At 38.9% G+C, this 20,468-nt stretch overlaps 1 protein-coding gene across 3 annotated transcripts in view; it reads right to left on the bottom strand.

The window, feature by feature from the left end:
• ylpm1 (YLP motif containing 1) overlaps window positions 1-20,187 on the bottom strand; it is a 37,747-nt gene extending 17,560 nt beyond the window's left edge. The window contains exons 1-15 of one of the 3 annotated variants that reach the window (XM_038287508.1): window positions 19,401-20,187; window positions 18,326-18,553; window positions 17,874-17,912; window positions 12,161-12,349; window positions 11,502-12,058; window positions 11,248-11,334; window positions 8,380-11,163; window positions 3,579-3,702; window positions 2,677-2,821; window positions 2,479-2,568; window positions 2,201-2,378; window positions 2,040-2,063; window positions 1,778-1,938; window positions 1,218-1,363; window positions 1,063-1,125 (exon numbers count right to left, since the gene is read on the bottom strand). In XM_038287508.1, the coding sequence (XP_038143436.1) occupies window positions 1,063-1,125; window positions 1,218-1,363; window positions 1,778-1,938; window positions 2,040-2,063; window positions 2,201-2,378; window positions 2,479-2,568; window positions 2,677-2,821; window positions 3,579-3,702; window positions 8,380-11,163; window positions 11,248-11,334; window positions 11,502-12,058; window positions 12,161-12,349; window positions 17,874-17,912; window positions 18,326-18,553; window positions 19,401-19,889 (5,304 nt within the window). In that variant the 5' untranslated portion in view covers window positions 19,890-20,187. The remainder of the gene's footprint in view (window positions 1-1,062; window positions 1,126-1,217; window positions 1,364-1,777; window positions 1,939-2,039; window positions 2,064-2,200; window positions 2,379-2,478; window positions 2,569-2,676; window positions 2,822-3,578; window positions 3,703-8,379; window positions 11,164-11,247; window positions 11,335-11,501; window positions 12,059-12,160; window positions 12,350-17,873; window positions 17,913-18,325; window positions 18,554-19,400) is intronic. The other 2 variants (XM_038287509.1, XM_038287510.1) reach the window with 2 other exon arrangements.
• Between the last annotated feature and the right edge of the window lie 281 nt (window positions 20,188-20,468).

The raw sequence follows: 20,468 nt of genomic DNA, 5'->3' as shown, positions 1-20,468 counted from the left end.
TCTGATTGGTTGATGTGGCGCGTCGAGCAGCAAAGGTTAAATTTTTCCATCTCGAGCAGCAGCGCGTTTGCGGCGCGTCAGATGCTTAAACGCTCCCGACGCGCTGCTTCAGCTGCTCAGACGCGCTATGCCTGCTGCTCAAAACGCGACCTTTAGCTGCGCTTTGACGCGTGTCAACCATTGACTTTGCATGTAGACTCGCTGCTTCTGCTGCGCCTGCTGCGTCCGGTGTAAATAGCATTAAACGTGGTCGCGTTCGGACCAGGTTTGGGTCAGTTAACCGTGCCAAGCTTAGTTCTTATGACCATTTAGACATCATGCTAGTATGGACCCTCGCGTATCAGCGGTCCACGATACAACAGCACTCCAGGTGGGAATTACTCAAACAAATATGGCAGCATCCATAACATTCAGGTACTTATGTGCCTGAATAGCGTCCTCCGCCCAAATTTCAAGGAGAGCCTCGGTCTCGGCATCATCCCACATTGCATCACGCTCTTTTGATCCCGTTTATTATTAACAGGCTGAGAGGAAGATCGTGTTGTGAACAGGTGAGGAGAACTGTTAATTACAAAGCAAAAAACTGAAAAATGAGTACGGTGAGTGTAAATAGGAGATGACGCGGTCTGCTCATGCGCTGTTTGTTTTCAGAGAACTGAGCCACAACTGAACCGTGCAAAGCCCTACTGTTGAACATGTAGTAGATCAGGCGCGGTTGCCGTTGCTTTTTCCCCATTTAGACTCAGTTATCTCGGTTACAGTGAATGGTACCGTACTCAAACCATTCACGGTTTCAAAAAGGGTAGTGTAAATGGGGTTCATTTTTCCTTCCACTAAACCTACCATTAACATGCAAGCAAACATGAACAAGTCACCAGTTCTCTCCATGTGGGCCTTAACATAACACTTCTATATTAAATCTACTTCAGCTGCTGTGTATTCTTTTTATATTAACTGACTTTCACTTTAAACTGATTCACTGAAATCTATTAATTTCATCTGATATCTCTTACTGAAATGTACCTGTACAGTACTTTAAGAAAAATAGCCAGAATCACTTACCCGTATAAGCTTTGCAACATGGCTTTTCCCACTTCCTGGAAGGCCCCTCATTATAATCACAATCTGTTGAAACAGTTTTTTTTTTTTCAGTCCTCAGTATCAGCTGCCTATATGTCAGTGTTACAGGAATGAACATAGTAGGAAGTGATATATACCCTTTCAGGCCGTGATAATCTACCAGGTGTCTTGAGGATGTCATCAATATTTTTTATTTCAGGCTTCTTCTCGACCCGTGAAGGTGGTGGAGGGACTGGTGCAGGAGGGTGTGACCCTCGCTCCTCTGGGTAACTTCTTCTTTCCACTGCATGACAATGTGTGCATTTGATTAATGTGTGGTCAGCTTACTTGGCTGTATTAGACCTACAAGGTATCTTTTGTAAATAAAAATAAAAAAATTTTAAGGAAACTGTAGTTGTCTACACAATAATATCTCTGTGCCTGTTTGAAAACTTGCAAAAATTTCCCATTCCGATTTTTGTAGTAGAAAAACACCATAAAAACAGTTTTGCCAAAATATGAAAAAAAAGGTAAGATCAAGTACTAAAATATTCTTTTTTTTTTATATTCAAAGGGATGAAGAAAACATTCCCACATTTGGTTATTCTTTTTCAAGTATTTCAACCATTTTGTTGATGTGTAATTTAACAAACATTTTCTAAGACTGCAAGTTAACCCTGGATAAGGAACTTTGAAAAAAGGTGTGGTGCCCACGTACAGAACGGTGAGCTGTAACGCTCGGCCCCGAGGCGTTCTGGTCCGGACCGATCATGTGGAGGTCTGTCATAGCTATGTCTTCCGTAATAATCGTCTTGATCCCGACTGCCACTCCGCTCCTTATCTCTTTCCCTGTATGATGATCGAGGAGCCAGTGGAGACCTGCAAGCAGAATTTGTAATTATAATTTCCTTGTATCTTTTTTTCCAAAACCATCAGAGTCAATAAAAATAATGACGTCTGACACAAAGGGGGAATAGTACCTTTCTTCAACCAAGGTATGTGTGCTTGAATCAGAGAAAAAATATGAAAAAATACCTTTTAAGCAGAGGTGGGAACTTGTTTTCTTTTTTTTCTTAAATTTTATGGGCTTTTTTTTTAATAGGAAACTTGGAATATTCCCATTTAAAAGCAAAGACAGTACCTGTCATCTCTTTCTCGTGAATGGTAACGCTCCCTCTCATATCTGTCTCTTTCATACTCCGGGGGAGTTTCTCGGAACAGCTCCCTCTCTCTGCTATACTCCCGGCGATCCAAATAGGGGTCCGATCGACGGTCATGATACAGGTCTCTAGCATAGGGATCTCTTAGGCCAAGCAGTTCTAAGATTATATTTGCAAAAAAAACAAATTTTAGAAATGGGGGAAAAAAAAAATAAAAAAACAGGCAAAAATGATGAAAACTTTTGAGGTCAAATTTTACCTTTTTCATAGAGGCGATCTGATGGCAAAGGGTCAGGTCTCAATACTATCCTCTCACCATATGAGATCCGCTCTACAGTTGCCCCGAGCTCTGAAAAATGCCGACCAGAACTTTTAATCACAGGTTCACCATTTTAACACCTAACCTTCATATTCTCTAGATAGTGTTAAACATTATATTAAGTTTTGTTGGACATACCGTGGCCATGTCCGTAATCAACAGTTTTAGGAGTGGGTTTGGCTGAAGCCAACTGTGGTGATTGGTAATCTCCTGCAGCAGCAGCATGTTTGCTTTGCCAGGCCACAGACTCTGTGCCAGGAGTCTGGGCAGCAGCACTTATACCCTGGTGAGAAAAGGTAACATTTCATACATGGCTCCTATACCACAATGTTAAGTATAAAAATCTAGATTGAACTTTAAAGATATAGAGCCCAATTTACACCACCCTCTGACAACAGATTCGTGCCGAGCTTGGATCAGTTAATCCTGCCGAGCTAGGTTCCTCTCCTCCTACTGCTGTCTAGAAATAAACAAACCAACATGGCGGCGCCCGTAACATTCCGGAGAGTCAGGCAAAGAAGGAAGCCTTAGGTGAATTTACATGCCAGAGTCGGCTTTTGGGAAGTGGATACGACAAACAAGTCTAATCAGGGCTTACAGAGGAAGGAAACGACAGAAGTTGAGGCTCATCACACTGCTAAGCAGAATCATGAGTGGAAATCATGTGGCAAGGTAGGGAAGCTTGTATTTTTATGAATGTCTGTAATTTCATGAGGTTGACTTTAAGGAGATGCCGCGGTCTGCTCATGTGCTCCTTGTTCTCTTTGATAAGAGAACTGAGCCAGAACTGAGCCGCGCTGAGCCCTACCGTTGAACTAGTACCATGTTAGCGCGTTTCGGTTGTTAGTGGCGCGGTCCAGTTCAGATGTGCGTGCCATTTACACTCAACAATTACCGTGGCCGGACCTCTCTCAGCACACTTTCAAAAGGGTAGTGTAAATTGGGCTTAGGTTTCACCCTTCTTTCTTTCCTTCATTGAAGTTCTCAATCCCAAACACACTGCATATACTACAAATTTTATGAATGCAGATTTCATTTACCTTTAACACATTCCTAACATCAGGTGGGATCTCCAAGCCCAGAAGGCCTGCAGGAAGCTCTGGCAGTGTGTCACTGGATCCAGGCTGATTTTCAGTACTGGGGGTCTTTCCCTCTTGTAGTTCCCTTTTAAAACAAAGCAAGCCAAATAAAATTTATGGACAGTTTAGTGTGTTTATGTAGCGTACTTACACTTGTTTTTTTGTTTGTTTTTTTTTCTCCAGATAATTGATCATATAAATTAAGATTACAATAATGAACAGATTAATGATCACAAAAAACAAAACAAAAAGAAAAACAGATCCAAACCACAGAGAAACTCTCAATGTTTTGTCTCTTACATTCACAAAGAGTAAGACATCAATCGCATAATTTCAGACATGGCGGTTATATGCTTAAAGGGGGTTTGCACCAACCAAAAACAAGCACCTTTTCCACACAATGAACTCAACAAAAGTCTTCCAGGTAGTGGTGCAAGTTATTAATCTAAAGTTGATAGCTCTTAATATACCAATGAGTAAATATTAAGCAACAATTTTCTTAAAAAGAAAGTTTTCTCTTCTATTAAGAGGATCTTTCCAAAACATATCATGCCACTTTGGTTGGCTGCCCACATCGCCCATATTACAAAGAGCTACTGTAATCACAGGGTTTTAATATATAAGGTGTTCTGAATCCCTCCTACCAGGTTAAATAGGTAATTTATAAGCCTAGGGTACATAGTCACACTTGCCCAGAAGTTGAATACATCAGTTACTTACTTTCCTTGTATGTCCTCTGTAAATATTTAGTAAAACTAGAGGTTGTTTTGCTAAACTGTCCCTGAGATGGACAAATTTACACATTTCCCACTGTTCTTTTCCCTTTATCTCAAACTATTTATGCTCTGAAAAGCCAGTATAATAATTTTCAAAATAGAGGATATGTATAGCAGTGTATGCTCAGTGAAAGAAAGGCTGCAGGTAAATGTTTGCTTTTTGCAAAGAACCAAATGCTGTGGTTTGTGAATATTCTCACAGTAAGACTTGACATATCTTAATTGGCAAGAACACCATATTTTGTCAAGAAATGGCAGAATCCAGAGGTGCGATAATGATCACTGATGTTTTTAAATCATATGCACTGCAATTTGCATCTGCAGTTAAAGATTAAAGGGAGTTACTTCTGTATCATGAGAATAATTTTGTTTTTACAAAACGGAAAAGTCTTAAACCGAGCATAATCCAATTTGTTAAGGCCCTACAAAACAAGACCAAGGCATAAAGATCAGACATCAAGCACAAGAGGAGTCCATCGGGCTTCATTCCTTGCTAATTTATAAGAACTAAATAGGAACCTACTAGGGTACTGAATAGAACAAACATATATGCAAAACACTTACAGGGGTTGACGTTAATGATTTTCACATTTCATTTGCCCAGAAACAATTTTTACTTGCCCAGTATAATGTTTGATAAATATAGTTCCTAATATTCATTTTTGTATATATATATCAATGAAATATATATTTTTTTAAATGTTTTTTGTAATCGAGTATTTTTTAAGTTTACAGGTTCCTGGTGTGCATATGCATGCGTCAGATAATGAACTTAAGCCTACATTACCGTGTTAACATGCTTTTCAATCCTTCCTGCACATTATTTTCAAACTAAACTTTGCTTTAAACTGTTGTGTGCTTGGAAAAATATAAATTGTAATGCTAAAAATGTAAAAAAAACTTTACAGGTTAAAAAATTACACTACTACTACTCAATGAACATTTTTTACCGTATAACCACTGTACAGAAGACTGCCATATGATAGAAATATTTACACTGTGCGCATGCAATTATTATTATTATTTTCCTTATCCCTGACTGATCATTTTTAATCTAGCGTGTATTATAGTATAGATTCAATTCATCATCCATCATCTGCTCCATCTAGCGGAAAATCCCGCGGCTTTTTCAAATCATGGAACCGGCAACGTTTTTGGGTCGTTTTCAGAGAATGTCGGTGATTTTAAAGTAATTTTGAGTGATAAATAAAAATTTTTTGCGATCATTGCTATTATCATCGGACTGAAATTTGTACTCTCCCGACAATAAAAACTACTTGCCCCGGGAGATCGGGCAATGGTTAACATCGAGCCCTGACTTATGATCTCCACTGTACTGAGATATAACTCTATTTTTAAAAGACAGGGTATGTCACTCTGACATACTATTACTTTGTTTCAATGAAGTGGATGCCAACTGGTGATACAGCGTTCTCTCCTTAGCACAATCAGTGCTGGGAACGACTTTGTGTTGCAGAGTGTGAGTTCACAGCTCACCATGTATGTTCTCACACCGTGTAACCCGACACTAGAGCGATCTACCTGTTCACACTGTACGTCTAAAAACCACGTCGGACTCAGCTCCGCAGTGAGATGGCGCTACTCGGACTTGTCTATATGGAAGCATAAAGGGGGAGGAGAGGAATATGAAGCTCACGAGAGAGAAACGAGCTGCCTTGGTGATTTGTACAACTTTGTGTGCTGAAAGCCCTAAAAAGGAAAAGGCAATGACATATTTGGACCAAGACATGGCTGAGAAAATGTCGCTACAATAGTCTGTCAATTTTATAGAAAGAACTCCATTTCACCCCCACCCCTGCCATGCTTCTGTGTTTTCATCTGAGAGGAAGAAGAACAATCCTTGTTTGCGCATGCCCACTGAGCGATTTGGCCACAATCGAATTATGTGAATTATGTTTGATTTTCTCCCGACCTCATGAGTCCTGATCCAGAGGTGGTCGTGAGAGGCTGATCATCCCTTGTTACCCCCTGTATATTACACGATGCATGAGACTTCAAAAGATGTCTCTTCATTAAATGAATCTAGGGCTGCAACTAACGATTATTTAAAAAAATCGATTAATCGGCCGATTATTTTTTCAATTAATCGATGAATCGGACAAAAAATATTTTTTATATTAACCTCTTTATTCCAAAATAAACATTTTAGACAGAACAAACAAGCACACAAGTACAGGTTGCTCATTAACTGGTGCAATACGAAAAATAAATGTTTTGTGTTAAAACTACGCAAACCTACATGAGAAATGTAGCTGTACATCCACAAAATATAGGGTACTTTTTCATAAAGCGCAAAAAAAAGACATGTTTGTTTTTAAAAGCCCCTAAGGCGCTCAAACAATGGGTCCCCCCATTTCATCAAATTAGGTTTTTTTTAGACTAGAAGAATTCTGCCTTTTAAGACAGGAAAGTATAGCAGTTTAAGTTGCTACTTGAGAAAATACTGAACCATAGAGATAAAAATAGCCCTTTGATTCAAATGATAAATTGTATTTGGAATAAAAATGAGAGAACTAGGGGTGCTAAAAAACACATCCTCCAAAGACAGATATTTACATGGGAATGTGGCATATAATTAATTGACATATTACTGATCTTGCTGGATTTTATTCTGATTTACTTCCATAAATTGCAGCATCTTCTTTACTTTATCTTTGCCAGAAGATTTAAACTTCAAAAGCCTTGCCCTCATAATTTGCAAGTTAATTTATTTATAAAGGCTATTTTAATTATTGTGATCAATTTGCGCCGTCAATCCCGGCGCATGCAGCCTTCATTTGCAGTCTGGACGCTGAGGGTAAACATCATGCGGCTCTGACTGCAGCGCTGAGAGGGACTCCTGCGGGAGAACGGCGTTGTGATGGGGGAGGCGCCTCACGGCAGCAGCTGCCGCTGGAGGACAGGAGTGGGAACGATACATGCTTTCACGTAGGTCTCCAAAAGCCGCCAGTGACACCGTAAAAAGTCGCCAGATTTGTCGCTAGTCGCTTTTTTTTTTAAATAGTCGCTGGAGGGGTCTGAAAAGTCGCTAAATATAGCGACAAAGTCGCTGAGTTGGCAACACTGCGCACCTGCAGCGCTGGCTCGCTCTGCCATAATTTTTTTTCTTTGCCCGTTTCAGTCAAGCGGCAGTGATGACAGCGGCGGCGGATGACGCATTAATCGCGCGACACAACTAATCGATGATGAAATTCGTTGCCAATGCTTTTAAAAGTCGATTTTTATTGATTTTATCGATTCGTTGTTGCAGCCCTAAATGAATCCCTCAATATCTTAAAAAACCAACTAGTCAACTTATCCACACTATATCAGTGTAGCATAGTTAGCGCTTTTGTTGCTAAATTTAGACCCTTCTGGCACCTTTATTTTAAAAAAGTGACTAGCACCAAATCTATGATCTTCTTTATGTGATAATGGAGACTTTGGCGAGACAACAGCACTGAACGCCGTCTTTCCCAGAGCAAGTCGATCTTAACCCTGCCTCCCGCTCTCTCTATCACTGTCTGCTGTCATCCTGCAGAGCAGGCTGCCTGTATTCTGCAGCAGAGAGTAAACGTTTCCACCTTAAATCCAGATTGATGAAATGCGCATGTGGAAAGCTGCAGCTAATTCGGTCAAAAAATTAAATAGAAATCATGAAAATATTAACAGATCATCAGTTGTCTCACTTAGATAAAACAACTGCCTCATTCTCTCCCTTTCTTCTCCTTACACTTAAGACTTAGAAAAACGGTAATTTTATACCCACACGGTGTATTCAAAACGAATTATATATTATATAGCATTATATATGACTCCACAAATTCCCAAAGTAGGAATTAAAAAAATGTACTCTCTAAAAGAGCAAATAAATGTGCAAAAATGTCCAAAAAGCTCTTCTATGAACAGTGATTTGAAAGGGGAGCTGTACTTATCATTGCATGCACCATTCTTAGGTAAGAGCAACCAAAAATAAGAAAAGTTACCTTATTTGCTTAAGTTCTTGAGCAGCTTTCAAGATTATTTCGTGCTGCCGTTGAGAAAGGGCCAGCACATTTGCAGAGTTTGTTCCTTGGGCAGCCGTTTCAGCTAAGCTTGAAGGCAAGTCTGTTGTAGATGCTGCAGATGGTGGCTCCTCCTTCCGTTCATCAAACTGAGGTCTAGGATCATCATAGTCTGGGTACCCCCTCACTGGTAAGGGAGAACGTCTAGAAGGCCTATCCCAGTCTGAAGCCCGCAGGTGAGGGGGTTCATCCAGCCTGTATGGGGGCTCACCTCTATATTCAAGAATTCTGAGCTCCCCCCTTGCCCTGTCATTTTCATCATATGGATATGAGTGACGTCTCTCCATTTCCTGTTTCCAGTGCTCCTCCCTAAGGTGCTGCTCTCTGAGGTGCTCTTCTCTGAGGTGCTCCTCTCTGAGGTGCTCCTCCCTGAGGTGTGCTGGGGGCGGCATGCGGGGAGGGTACTCTCTTTCAGACAGTGCATCTCTGTCCCACTCTGACCTCAAGTATTTGGCTTCATGATGATATTCATCTGATGGAAAGTCCTGGACTGGACGCCGGGGATACCCATCCTCACCATGATTGTAATCCACAGCATACTCCTTACTATACTCTTCATACCTCTCGGGTTCCTGACCTGGACGCCACATTCCCCTTGCCATTCCCCGACCCATAGGTCGTCTTCTTATTCCTCCCCTATCAATTATTTCATGTGGAGGCATCGGAGGGTCTCTTTCATGTGGAGGATACCACTCAGAGCTTTCCTCCCCTCCATCATACAAAGGCTCCTCCAAACGATCCAACAGTTCATGAGGAGGTGGGGGTATACGTCCACCTCTTCCTACATGAGGATGGCTGTATCGGTCATGCTCATCGTACATAGGGTACATTGTTAGTTCTTCACCGGCATCATCTAAGCCCATTTCACGACCCACAGACTCATGAGCCATCTCACCGTGAACAGAGTGAATTGGACCGCCTCGACCTCGTGGCATAAAAGCAGGGTGTCCACGTGGGGGTCGACCCCGACCAGGCGGAAATGGGGGTCTCATGCCTCGCATTTGAGGCTGCCATTCTTCCCAGTAAGGGTTCCCTTCTTCAGAATACTCAGCTGACTCAGCCTCTGTCCAATCTATATCATTTGAGTCACCTCTGCCCATGGGTGGTCCACCTCTACCCATGGGAGGCCCACCACGACCCATGGGAGGCCCACCTCTAATGCCCATGGGTGGCCTTCCTCTAATGCCCATGGGTGGCCTTCCTCTAATGCCCATGGGTGGTCTTCCTCTAATGCCCATGGGTGGTCTTCCCCTAATGCCCATGGGTGGTCCTCCCCTAATGCCCATGGGTGGTCCTCCCCTAATGCCCATTGAAGGAAATCCTCGACCCATGGGTGGACCTCCTCTTCCTATAGGTGGGCCCATTCCAAGCAGGGGAGCCCTCCTTCCCATTGGTGGACCTCCTCTTCCTCCAATAGGCCCTCCTCTCATAGGTGGTCTGCCTCTTCCCATATGTGGTGCCATAGGCTCCTCATAATACTCTTCCTCTTCAAAATAATGTTCCTCTGGCATCCATGTTTCCTCAGAGGCCATCTCAGATTCATCTCCCCCAAACCCTGAATTTGAGGGATCTTGCCAGTAGTCTTGTTTGTCTTCAGGTATTTCTGCATCTTCTTCCGGTGGCATATAATCATAGGCCATTTCTGCCATCTCCTCTCCAGTTTGTGGAGTATTATGTTCCCTAAACTGGCTAGGGCCCAACTGTCCTTTCCCTAGACCACGCAATGGAGGCTGACCCCGTCCCCTTCCAGAAGGAGGATTGGGAAGCTTTGGTTTTGGTGGCAACTCAATAGGACTCTGTAGTTCTGTTTGGATTTCTGGAGTCTTTTTAATTAAAGGTGTTTTGTTGTTTGTCAGTTGTCCATCGTCTTTTTTTGTGTTTTGTGGTAGTGGTTTTGATAATGACATTGAAGTTTTAGTTTCAGTACCAGGTTTGTCTTTATTGCCACCATCAGTGGCACTTTTGTCATTTGCTTTCGTAGGCTCTGTGTCATGTAATGTCTGGGGAATAGGGGCATCTGGAATAAAAAAGCCTTCTCCTCCAAGCAAGCTATCATCTGTCAAGTCTTCAGCCCCACCTTTATTTGGAACATCTTTCTCTTTGTTAGGAGACTTTGGTTGAGCAAGTGGTTTAGATGGAGTTGTTGAAACTGTACTGGCAGAACCCTGAATTTCCTTCTCCAAATTTTGTTCAGGATCTTTCTGTGTTTTTTGCAGAGATGGGGAAGGAGATTCAAAACGCGATGGTGGGCCAATGGGTCTTGTGGGTTCCAATCTAGATTGTTGTCCAAACTGAGGGTGGTCATGTCTAGGGGGATTATCAAAGGGCTGTCGCGGTTGGTCAAATCTTGGGGGACCTTCAAACCGCTGCTGTGGTTGGTCAAACCTTGAGGGACCATCAAAACGTTGCCGTGGTTGGTCAAACCTTGGGGGACCTTCAAAACGTTGCCGTGGTTGGTCAAACCTTGGGGGACCTTCAAAACGCTGCCGTGGTTGGTCAAATCTTGGGGGACCATCAAAACGCTGCTGTGGTTGGTCAAATCTTGGGGGACCATCAAAACGCTGCCGTGGTTGGTCAAATCTTGGGGGACCATCAAAACGCTGCCGTGGTTGATCAAACCTTGGTGGACCATCGAAACGCTGATGTGACTGGTCGGACATAGGGGGCTCATTAAAGCATGGTGGTGGCTGGTCAAATCTGCTGCGCCTGGAATGATGTTGAAAATGAAATGGGACAAATTGAGTTTAACAAGAAATACTGATTTCAAAAAGACCAAATGGTTGGTCAAACCTTGGGGGTCCATCGAAACGCTGATGTGACTGGTTGGACATAGGGGGCTCATTAAAGCCTGGTGGTGGCTGGTCAAATCTGCTGTTCCTGGAATTATGTTGAAAATGAAAAGGGACAATTGAGTTGAACAAGAAATACTGATTTCAAAAAGACCAAATGAAATTAAGTAACCTTTTTTTTGTTGCATTTTTTCAAACATCCACCACACATTAAATATTAGTAGAACATAGGGAATAACAAAAGAAACAACTAACCGTTGACTCGTTCCACTGTTGAAACTTGAAGACTGTGTTGTCAAGGGACCAGGGGGCATGTCTCCTGCCCCAGCAGATAGAGTTCCTTGCATAGGAGGTCCATCAGATGATTCTGAATGTGTCATAAAAGGAGGAGGTTGTTGTCCTAGAGATAAAGCCCCAGCAGCACTTTGAGCCATGGAGCTAGCAACAACTGTAGCTGTGGTTCCAACAGCACCTGGTGCGGTGGCACCAACAGCAACTGTAGGAGGTGGGATACTGGGGTTTGGGATGTGCATCTCCTGGCCAGGGTAAAGGCCAAATTGTCCCATCATAGCACCAAATGGGACCATGGCAGAAAAAGCCACCACCCTTTCTTGAAGATGGACATAGGTAACATTCATCTGCTCTTGCCACTGCTTCCACTGGAGCTCATATTCCTGCAATTGATCTTTGTGAGGATAAGACTGGAACTGTTCGTGCCACAAAGCAAAGGAAGTAGTCCAGTTTTGAAATAAAGACATGAACTGCTGCTTTTGCATTTCATAATGCCTCAGCTGCATTTCAGCAGTCATTGTCTGTAAAGGAAAAAGACAATGCTAGTGACATTATGTAGTGTATAGTAATAAAAGAGCAAAAGCTCTAAACCTTATCTTTGAATTTGTTATGTCTTTACCTACCTGGAGGTTTGGGGGCTGTTGAATGAGCCGTTGATATTGTTCAAGAACCTGCTGAAGTTTTTCATGCTGCTGCATGAGAGCCTGGTACTGTAAACTAACTCTCTGATGTTGTACTTGCTGCCATTGTGCTGCTGCAGCCTGTAATTCCTGGAGACGAGCAGATTCTTCTGGGTCTTTTGGGGCATCAGGCTTCAAATAGAAACAAGCCAAAAAGATTAGGGACAAATGACTATTTTTGTATCCTCTATAGTTATGATGTGGTTGTAGAGTTCAGACTGCAATTTTTAAATATTTCAATATTAAATCAAAGCATCATGGAGATTCTACATAAAAAAAATAAATAGCTTAAACACTGCTAGATCTTTTTAATGACAGTACTGGAAAACTTTACTTTGATGGGTGCAGTCCGGCAATATCACAATGTAAAAGAGGGAAAATTAAAAAGGGCTGGATTGATTTATGAAGTAGGGTTGGGTATTTTTAAGGAGTAGTTGGTCACATAACCTAAATATGAGCAACGTAATGCATTTAGGTATCTTAAACATGTGTTGCCCCTCAGGCTACGTTCACACTACAGGACTGCCCAACTCTGATTTTTTGCAGGATTTCAAGTTATTTTCTTGCATGGCCTTTCATACTACTAATTAAATACTACCACCATCAGAAGTCTATCTGAACAGTTCAGGACACCCAGGTGACCTTCGCGACGAAAAATGCAGACATCATAAAGCAGCGCAGCTTAGGGAAGTAATAATAAAGGTGACTTGAGGCCCCCACATACTCACACAGACATGTGAGGGGACTGATTCTGATGAGTATGACTTATAATACACTGTTTTGAGAGAAGGTACTTCTCAACAGAGACGAGTGTTGATACCGAACTGTTTAAAATTCAACACTGAACTGACAAGGCTCCTCGGGCGATAGCTGGAAGCAACACACTGCTCAGAGCAGTCAGTCATAAGGACCCGCAACATAACTGCTCTGGTGAAGAAAATATGGCACAATTTGGCCAACTAGACTTTTTTTCTATAACTTTTGAAAAGGTAGAAGGCATACTTGTCTGATGACTCCATAGCAGTTTATGAAATCAAGTATGTGCAGGCCTTTAAGCTGGTTCTATGCTTGATGAAATGAATGCTGCAAGAGGATGGGTGTGCCAACAGTGATGGCCCCTACCACTGTGCTAGGGCCCCCATGCACTGACAACATATGGTTATGCATATGAAGACTTTTCAAAATACACAATAAATCGATTATTGGGATGATAAAGATTGTTTTCCTCATATTTCCGACTTTTTCTACTATAGGTTAAGGTTAATTTAGGTACATCAGTCTGAGCCCACAAAACCCTTTATAGTTTCATTAGCGTAGCATGGGAGGTTTCTGACTGAGGCGTAGCAAGCCAGAGTAATCCTAGTTGAGATTTGGAACAACAACAAATGGAGTTTGTTTCAAAGCCAAACAAGACAGGTGCAGTGTGGGGGCATTTTTGGATTCAAATCGAATGAAAATATCAGTTGTCGGGATAATTTCTGTTATCATAGAGCAACGTCCAACCTCCAAAGCTTTGTAACTAGGATTGTATGCTATCTGCAATTTTCAGAATGAACAAGATGCAAACTTTCCACACACAAGTTGTCACTTCAAGAACAGCAGGAAGAGAGTAACAGCAAAGGGGAAAAAAATAAATAAAAAACAAAGAGCAAAACAATGGCAAGAGAAGTATATATGCGAGCTGAAAAAAATATATGGAAGTCAAAGCCAGAAATTCTTTACAAAAGAGGTCAAAAGGTGAGTTTCTCTTCATGGTTTTACCCTTTAAGGCTGAAAATTTAGGAGAAACAAGCCAATTAAGTTGATAAAAAACAAAGTATTCAATTGGGAACAGATATTTTTCATGTATGTGAAGTGCTTCTTCTTTCCAATACATTTCAATACAGATGCTTTGAGAACTATTGGATACATATCGAAATGTAGAACCATTAAAGTGGCTCCAGTTTCTTTTTTTAGGAGGAGAAAAAGTTGGAATTGGGCCATTCAGAGGTGAAACAAAGTCAAATATGAGTCTGATATTGGCAAAAAGATAGGATTAGTTTTTTTCCTGCTGTGTGAACGTAGCCAAAGTGAAAACATCATATGGGCATTTCATGTTTTGGACAAGGGCTTTTTTAAACTTGCAGAGTTTGCTAAAAATCCCAGGCAAAACAATGCTTTCCAACTTTAAAAACTAGGTTGAAGAAGCACTGATCAGCAGTTATCACAGCAGAGGATGGTTCATCCTCTCTGAAAATATAAAAACACAAAGTTTTTCAACTAGGCACATCTTCCCTGATGTGCCTAGTTGAACAAAGTTACACCAATGTGATCTAATGTGTGATGGGAAACTTAATAAATGAGGCCCTGTCATGCTGGCTTAATTGTTTGAAACATCTGTGTTACTACTGATAAAATACGATGCTTTTTAAAAAATCAGAAATTTGAGATACGTTCGGTACTTTGCAGATGCCCGAGGACTTGCAAATGTATATCATTTAATTGGTAAAAGCATTGTTTTCCAGATAGTTTCCAGGTCATTTAAGCCATTACAAAAAGCCTTATAGGTCATAAAAACAAAACAAAAAAACATGCAAGACATTATTTTTTAACAGAATTAATTATCACCATCTACTGATTACAAAAAATTTCCTAGAGAATATCACAATAGTTTGCATAGCTGTGGTCTAAGTACCAATGCGTATCATATATATATATATATATATATATATATATATATATATATATATATATACATATGTATATATATATATATATATATATATATATATATATATATACATATGTATATATATATATATATATATATATATATATATATACATATGTATATATATATATATATATATATATATATACATATGTATATATATATATATATATATATATACATATATATATATATATATACATAAATATATATATATATATACATAAATATATATATATATATACATAAATATATATATATATATATACATAAATATATATATATATATACATAAATATATATATATATATATACATAAATATATATATATATATACATAAATATATATATATATATACATAAATATATATATATATATATACATAAATATATATATATATATACATAAATATATATACATAAATATATATATATATATACATAAATATATATACATAAATATATATATATATACATACATAAATATATATATATATATATATATATATACATAAATATATATACATAAATATATATATATATACATAAATATATATATATATATATATATATATATATATATATATACATAAATATATATACATAAATATATATATATATACATAAATATATATATATATATATATATATATATATATATATACATAAATATATATACATAAATATATATATATATATATATATATAATATATATAATATACATACTTATATATATATATAATATATTAGGGCTGGGCGTAATTCACAATACGATATATACTCGTATAGCACTGATGGCAATAATAAAAAAGAGGGGATATTCAATATACGATATATCACATACATAACATGGGCGCAATAGAAAAAAAAGGATCGATAAAAGTTCATAAAAAAGAAAACGCAGTTTTCCTATCCTCTCATTGTAAGCCTAGCATGTAGTTTATTGTAGATCACTGCTTCCTCCCAACCAATCAAACACGGACCCAGGCATGCCGTCACCAAGCGCCGCCTCTCTACAAAAACCACAACACAGAGCACATGAAGACAGCAAGGAGAGGCGAGAAATTGTTCCAAAGAAAGGTTTTTATTCGCCATGTCTGGCAGTATTTCGGTCAGGCAAGTCAGGACCAAAACAAACACATCATCTGAACATGTGTCGGAAACCAGTGAAAGAAACAAAACAAAAAACATCAAGACATTATTTTTTAACAGAATTAATTACACCATCTACTGATTACAAAAATTTCCAGGAATTTTCAACAATAGATATTCATAGTGTTCTAAGTCCAATGCGTATCAATATATATATAAATATATATATAACTAAAAATATATAATATATACAGTAATAATACATATATAATATAATAGTATATATATATACTATACATATTACAATATAAATCATATATTACATATATCATCACACAGATCAAAATAGAATACAAATATATATATTATATTATTTATGTACAACTATATATACATATCATATAATATATACATCATAATAATAACAAACTACTATATCTTAACAACAATTATAATTATACAAAAATATAAATAATAATAACAAATATATATAATTAGTATATATATAAAATAAATACATTACACATAACATAAATAATATCATACAACATGACACAATATAAACATTACTAAATCTATTCAAATACTATACATAAAATACGATCGATAGACATGTGGCGCAATAGAAAAAAAGAGGGGCGATAATTCAATAACGATATATATCGATCGATAGACATGTGGCGCAATAGAAAAAAAGAGGGTCGATAAAAGTTCGATAAAAAAGAAACGCAGTTTTCCTTCCTTCTCATTGTAGCCTAGCATGTAGGTTTATGCTAGTCACTGCTTCCTCCCAACCAATCACAATCACGGACCCAGGCATGCCGTCACCAAGCGCCGCCCTCTCAAACCACAACACAGAGCACATGAAGATGCAGCAAGGAGAGGCGGAGGAAATTGTTCCAAAGAAGGGTTTTTGTAGTTCGCCAGTCTGGCAGTATTTCGGTCATGGCAAGTCGGACCAAAAACAAACCACAGTCATCTGGAAAATGTGTCGGGAACCAGTGAAAACGAAGTCTGATAACACAACCAACTTTTTTATTTTATTTTTATGATCTCAGCCGCTCACACCCACAGGAGTACGAGCTGTGTAGGCCTCGGCGCGGCTCTCCTCCGAGGAATCTTCGGAAAATATATATATATTTTCAGTTCTGGGCAGTTTCCCACGTAGTTCTAACAATTGAGATAAAAATGCTGAGGGGCCAGCAACTTCAAAGTAATAACTCAGGTTAAAGCAGGAAACGGGGGCGGCGGTGGGGGGGGTATTTATCCGTCCATCCATTATCTTACGCGCTTGTCCCAATTGGGGTCGCGAGGGGTGCTGGTGCCTATCTCCAGCAGTCAATGGGAGAGAGGCGGGGTGGGTATTTATTTATTTGTTATATTTATTTTGGTCACTTTTCTGGTCACTTTAGTTTATTCTTTGTCAGTATTTAATAACATAACTCAGATCTCTTTTTTTCTTTAAAACAATTCTGTTATGGTTAAAAAAGTTGGTTAAATAAAGATTTAATTCGAAGTCTGTGTTTGTGTTTTTTATTAAAATTAAATCATTTAGCAATATTATAAAAAGTCCAGGCAGAGCTGCACATAAAACATGGTTTCAAATCTTTTCAATAATTATCGATATCGATAAATATGCATTTTTTTTTATCGATAAGCTTTTTTTCTATATCGCCCAGCCCTAATATATATATATATATATATATATATATATATATATATATATATATATATATATATATTTATATTTTGAAAAACCCAACCCTACACAGGACATGGCAGGGATCACAAGAACTGAGGTAATATATGAAGCATGGGCATAAAAATGACAGAAAATTGGTGATAAGACTTACTGTGTCTGTTAGTTTAGATGAGTTTCCTACATTTGCATTCTGTAAAATTATGCAAACAATATATAACATTTAAACTGTATGACATTTACAATCTTCTGAAAAACAACCTGGAATGTTTGAATGCAGTTGAGTAAAATACATCTCAAACACCTTTGTTTTATCTTTTTTTAAATCAGTAAACAAGAAAAATCTGGATTTAATGAGGATCAAAGACACCCGGAAAATTACCAAAAGATAAAATTTTCAAAATATGGCATCACTGGATGAAGACACTTGTGCAAATTCTAGTGCATTTACATCACATTTTATTGAATTGCATTAACAGAGATAAAGAGAAACAATATAACAAACAACACCAACAGGGCCTTATGTAACACCTAACAGGCAGCTAATCAAAGGGGGGCTCACAAATGGAAATAAACAAAGACCAATATAATTTTAGGAAAACTTACCGTTACTTCTGTCGGAGGTAAAGGAGGCACAGGAGGTTCCTCTTTTGGAGGTGGTGGTGGAGGTGTGCCTTTGGGGGGTTCTAATGGAGGAGGAGGAGGAGCTGCCTGACTTGAAGGTGGCGGCGGTGGTAGAAAGGCATTGTCCTCTTTCTGATTTAGTTTGGCTTTTTCTTGCCTCAGTTTCTGTAAATTCTGAAGATGCTGTTGGTACCACACATTTTGTTGCTCCTGATAGAAACAAGAGCATCATAAATTAAACGTTTGTGAGGATTTTCATTTTTATGACAGTAAAAGAATGAATTTGACAAATTGCTTTTAGAATATTTAAACACATTAGACTAATAAATCAATTATGTTAAGATCCTTTTTTTATTTTAACTCTTAAATATCGTTTTAATCTGACCAAAAGTCATTTTACTCCCGAGTAGACTAAGAACATGCACTAGGCAGCATGAGAAAATCAACTTTGGCAACCATTACTGAGATTTCTATTATCAATATATATGCAATTTTTTAAACAAGTAAAAGCAAATAGAAAAAAGAAAACAACTAATTATAGCCTATAAAGGATCCAGATTTGTTTAAAATATTTCTCATATATCCATAACTTCTGTTAGGTGAAAAACTAGCCTTGACATGTATGCATAAGCGGATTACTTACATGTAAAAATGCTTGTGTAAAATGTTTGCTGTAATAAGAAAAAAAATCTTACTCACTTTACCAGTCATGTGAAGTAAAGTTGTGGTTTAAAAGAATAAAGTTTTGGTTGTTGTTAGAGCAGGACAAAAATGCATATTTGAGGATATTACTGTCTGAACATGTGCATGGGTAAAACCAGTGTTTGGACGAAAATACATCAAAACTGTCCTTCATTTTGGATTTTTTTATTGCTGCCAATAACTTTTCCAGTGTTGAAATTTTACATTTCATAACCTTTTTTATTTGAAAATAAGTGGAACCAAAATGGAAAGTAACGCCTTATTTGGGATTTTCTACTTTCTCTTTCCTAATTCAAACATAATTCGTATCTTTCTATTTTGAGCAAGAAAAAATAAAGTTACTTTAGGTCATTACCTGTAAAGGTAGGGAGTTGTTATTAGTGCTGGACTGGCTTGTGGTCCCCACCTCTGGAGCTTGGGGAGCACCGATGTTCTCTTGGGGCTTCAGCGATTCTGGAGGAGGTGGGGCTGGTTTGGACTCGGCCTGCTGCGGTAGCATCGGAGGGGGCTGATGCTGAGCCTGTTGCGCTTCTACGTGGCCCGGTCCTTCGGATTGCCATTGCGGGCCCGAGTTAAAACCACCCGGAATTCCACCCCCAAATCCCGGCGCGCTGTTACCGTGGTGTAAAACGGATTGCAGCTGTTTCTGGTGCAGCATCTGGAGCTGCTGCATCTGTTGGCGATGCTGCTCCTCCAGGCTGGAGAACACCGAGCCGCCTGACGAGGCCTCGAAGCCGCCGAACCCACCGGGAGCTTGACCTGTTCCTACTAGAGGTTTACGAGGACCAGGTCCTCCGTAGCTTTGCGGCGGAGGGGCCCCGTAATTACCCCAAGAGGGATACATTTTATAAAATAAAAGCACAGGGGGCCACCGTAATTACATATAGAAGGGCCCAGAGCAGCTAACAAAGCTACCAGCTAACGTCTACCTCCGCTCTTAAAAGGAAAACAGCTTACATTATCAGTTCATATTCCAAACAGTTCAGTTATAAATCCCAAAAATGTTATCGCTTGCAGTACTTGTTTAACTTTGACCAAAGAGTGTCACAGAAAAGCCAATTTGTGTCCTATTCTTATTCTTTTGAGCGATATTTTACGGCGCTGAATGGCCGACAACTTGAGAGCACGCAGCTGAAAACGGAAGTACGTCATACATTAAATGAACGTTTCCTGCATAGGCAGCAAGGCCGACGTGCTTAGAGGGCGGCCATCTTGGATCGGACCACAGTTCAGACAGCTGCTGTCAAAATGAATAGGAAGCGTCTCATTTTAATCACATGAAAGACTAGTCAGTTAGATTACACATATTTATTTAGATTAAAATCTATTTAAACTTAACTCAAACTGGAAGAGATATTTGTAAAGTTATCAATTAAATATTAATATGATAAATACAAAGTTTATATTAATATATTGCAAGATT

The sequence above is a fragment of the Cyprinodon tularosa genome, unplaced genomic scaffold (genome assembly GCF_016077235.1).
Source record: "Cyprinodon tularosa strain WSP-4 unplaced genomic scaffold, ASM1607723v1 ctg24, whole genome shotgun sequence".
Classification (NCBI taxonomy): domain Eukaryota; kingdom Metazoa; phylum Chordata; class Actinopteri; order Cyprinodontiformes; family Cyprinodontidae; genus Cyprinodon; species Cyprinodon tularosa.
This window is presented reverse-complemented; position numbering and strand designations above follow the sequence as displayed.